Genomic DNA, 2,263 nt, shown 5'->3' on the forward strand with positions numbered 1-2,263 from the left:
GACGTCCTCAACCAGGCGCTGCAGGACAACCTGCGACTGGAAGAGTCCGTAAGAAGAGTCGAGACCGTGAACAGCCAGCTGCAGGGCATGCAACACGAGCTGGCTCGCAGACTCGAGCAGCTCGCTTTCGAAGGCCATGCGCAGCAGCAGAAGGTCGACCGGTTGAGAGGCCGATACTAACATTCATGAAAAGGGGCAATACACTGCTCTGTACGGGACCGGCTTGTGAAGCGGGGAGGGGCGTTTGGCCGGCCTGGGGAAGGCGTAGATCATGTTGGTCTGGGGGAGGTGCGGCGAGTAGGGCTAGGGGCTGGGGGCGTTGGGCTTTTGGGTTGGGTGGTGTGGGGTTGGGGATGGGATAGTATGGGCGTTAACATGTGGAGTGGCATTAGCCCGGGTTGCAGGTGCAACTAAAGGACTTTTCTACTCTGCCTTGCCTTTTGGCCACAGCACATTATCGTAGGTTTCGGACCTCAGCTCAGGCACTCCCGGAATCATCGAGCCCTCCTTCTTCTATAAAGCAGGCTGTTCCCTGACCTGAAAAGTGTCGAACACGCCCTGCCCGCCAACTCCCAAAGAAGCCGATTTCTTCAGAACCGGCAGGTCCTCAGGCGGGGCCGGAAAGAGAGCCTGTCTAGGCCTGTTCTGCTTGCTGAAGAAGGAAGACTTAGTGAGCGTGTTCATGAGATAACTGCTGGGCTAACGAATTTATAAATAAATCGGTACATCACAGGACCTGAAGGTGCAGGTTGTCGAGCGGGCCCCATCCTGCCACCGCCCGCAGCAGGCCGCATAGCCGCTCCCGCTGCCAGAACAGCCCGCTGCTCCGGGGCCCGTTCATCTGCGGGTTCTTGAGGAAGTAGCCCAGGAAGGACAGCAGAGAGTCGCATTTCTAGGGCTTGCCGGCACTGCGGACGATGGTGATACGGGTGAGCAGTTCGGCCATGACCGCCAGGTCCAGCAGCAGGGGGGCTGCCAGCAGGCTGTCCTCGCAGACGTTGTAGGACACGAAGCTGTGCTTGCCACCCAGGAAGATCTCGCTCATGTACTCGTCGATCGCCTTCTTGCTGTCCCCCGTGGCGGGGACATACTTGATGACCACCTCGTGGTCGGCCTTCTCGCCGGGCGCGTAGAGGCCACTGCCGGCCAGCTGGTCAAGCGTGCAGTCCTTCTTGGTGGTCTCCTTGGACTTGAACTGCGCCTCCTCCGCCAGGTTGTGCCCGTCATTGTTGCCCAGGTGGTTGTAGGAGACGATCGAGCGGGGCTTGATACCCGCCTCGATCAGGAATTGCACGAAGCAGGACTTGAACTTCGTCTGACCAGTTTTGAGATCGTTGCCCGCCACCACTGTGCCATTGCGCTTGGCGCAGGCCAGCAGCCCCGGCAGGACGGTGTTCTGGGGCGATCCGTTCACGTAAGGACAGCCTTCCAAGGCAGCCGCCATGCCATAGATCAGCGAGGGAGACACCTCGGGGTGACTATCTGGATGGCCTTCATAATCGCCTCTTCTGTATCACACCCCTCCAACTTGGACATGCGTTCCGTGTTGCCAGTCCACAGCACGACCACCTGGGCCAACCCCTTCTCCTACTTGAACTTCCGGATATCCTCACGAATGCAGTTCAGGTCTTCAAGCTTGCTGCCGTTGTTCAGGACGTTGTCGGCCCGGGCCTCTTGGTTCGAGGCGATGAAGTCCTTGTAGAACACGGCCTTTGAAGGCTTCATGGCGGAAAGCGGCTCTTTCAGCTGGCGGATGAGGTCGGGCTATAGCACTTTCGCACGACGAGTCGAATCGTACATGTTCAATCCGCTGATATCCCAGCCCCCGATCTCCAGCTTGCAGGGGTCGATCATCGGAAGGATCTCACGGAAGGGCATGGTGAACTCCGCGCCGTCCATGACGCCTAACTTCATAGTCGAGCATTGTGTCATCGAGCCAGGAAGTTCGCCTGCTGCGTGCCTTCACGGGTTTACCAAGCCAGTTTCAGACGGTTAGCCAGAAGCCCCGCGGTCAGGGTGGTACCATTGTTGCCGCCGAGCCCGACCATCAAGACCCCGCACTTGGGTACCTCCAACTTGGTCCGAAATTCATACTGTTCACTCTTCAAAGTGGCTTTTAGGCCTTCGCCCTCCTTGGTGAAGTGATGTTGCCTATGGTTGTAGGAGGAGACCAGCTCGCCTGCCTCGACCTTGGCCTAGGGAGCAGTAATCTTCATTTTGGCAATGCCTCCCCCACATGCTTTTATAGGGGCTGTGCGTGCAT

The 2,263-nt window shown here is 58.3% G+C and overlaps 1 protein-coding gene across 1 annotated transcript; it reads right to left on the reverse strand.

Moving 5' to 3' along the window:
- Positions 1 to 892: 892 nt before the first annotated feature.
- Positions 893 to 2,263, reverse strand: LOC127594438 (uncharacterized). The gene is given in 4 exon segments (XM_052056312.1): positions 893 to 1,480; positions 1,483 to 1,940; positions 1,943 to 2,195; positions 2,258 to 2,263. Coding segments are annotated over 4 exon segments (1,305 nt in total).

The sequence above is a fragment of the Hippocampus zosterae genome, unplaced genomic scaffold (assembly GCF_025434085.1).
Source record: "Hippocampus zosterae strain Florida unplaced genomic scaffold, ASM2543408v3 HiC_scaffold_143, whole genome shotgun sequence".
NCBI classification, from domain to species: domain Eukaryota; kingdom Metazoa; phylum Chordata; class Actinopteri; order Syngnathiformes; family Syngnathidae; genus Hippocampus; species Hippocampus zosterae.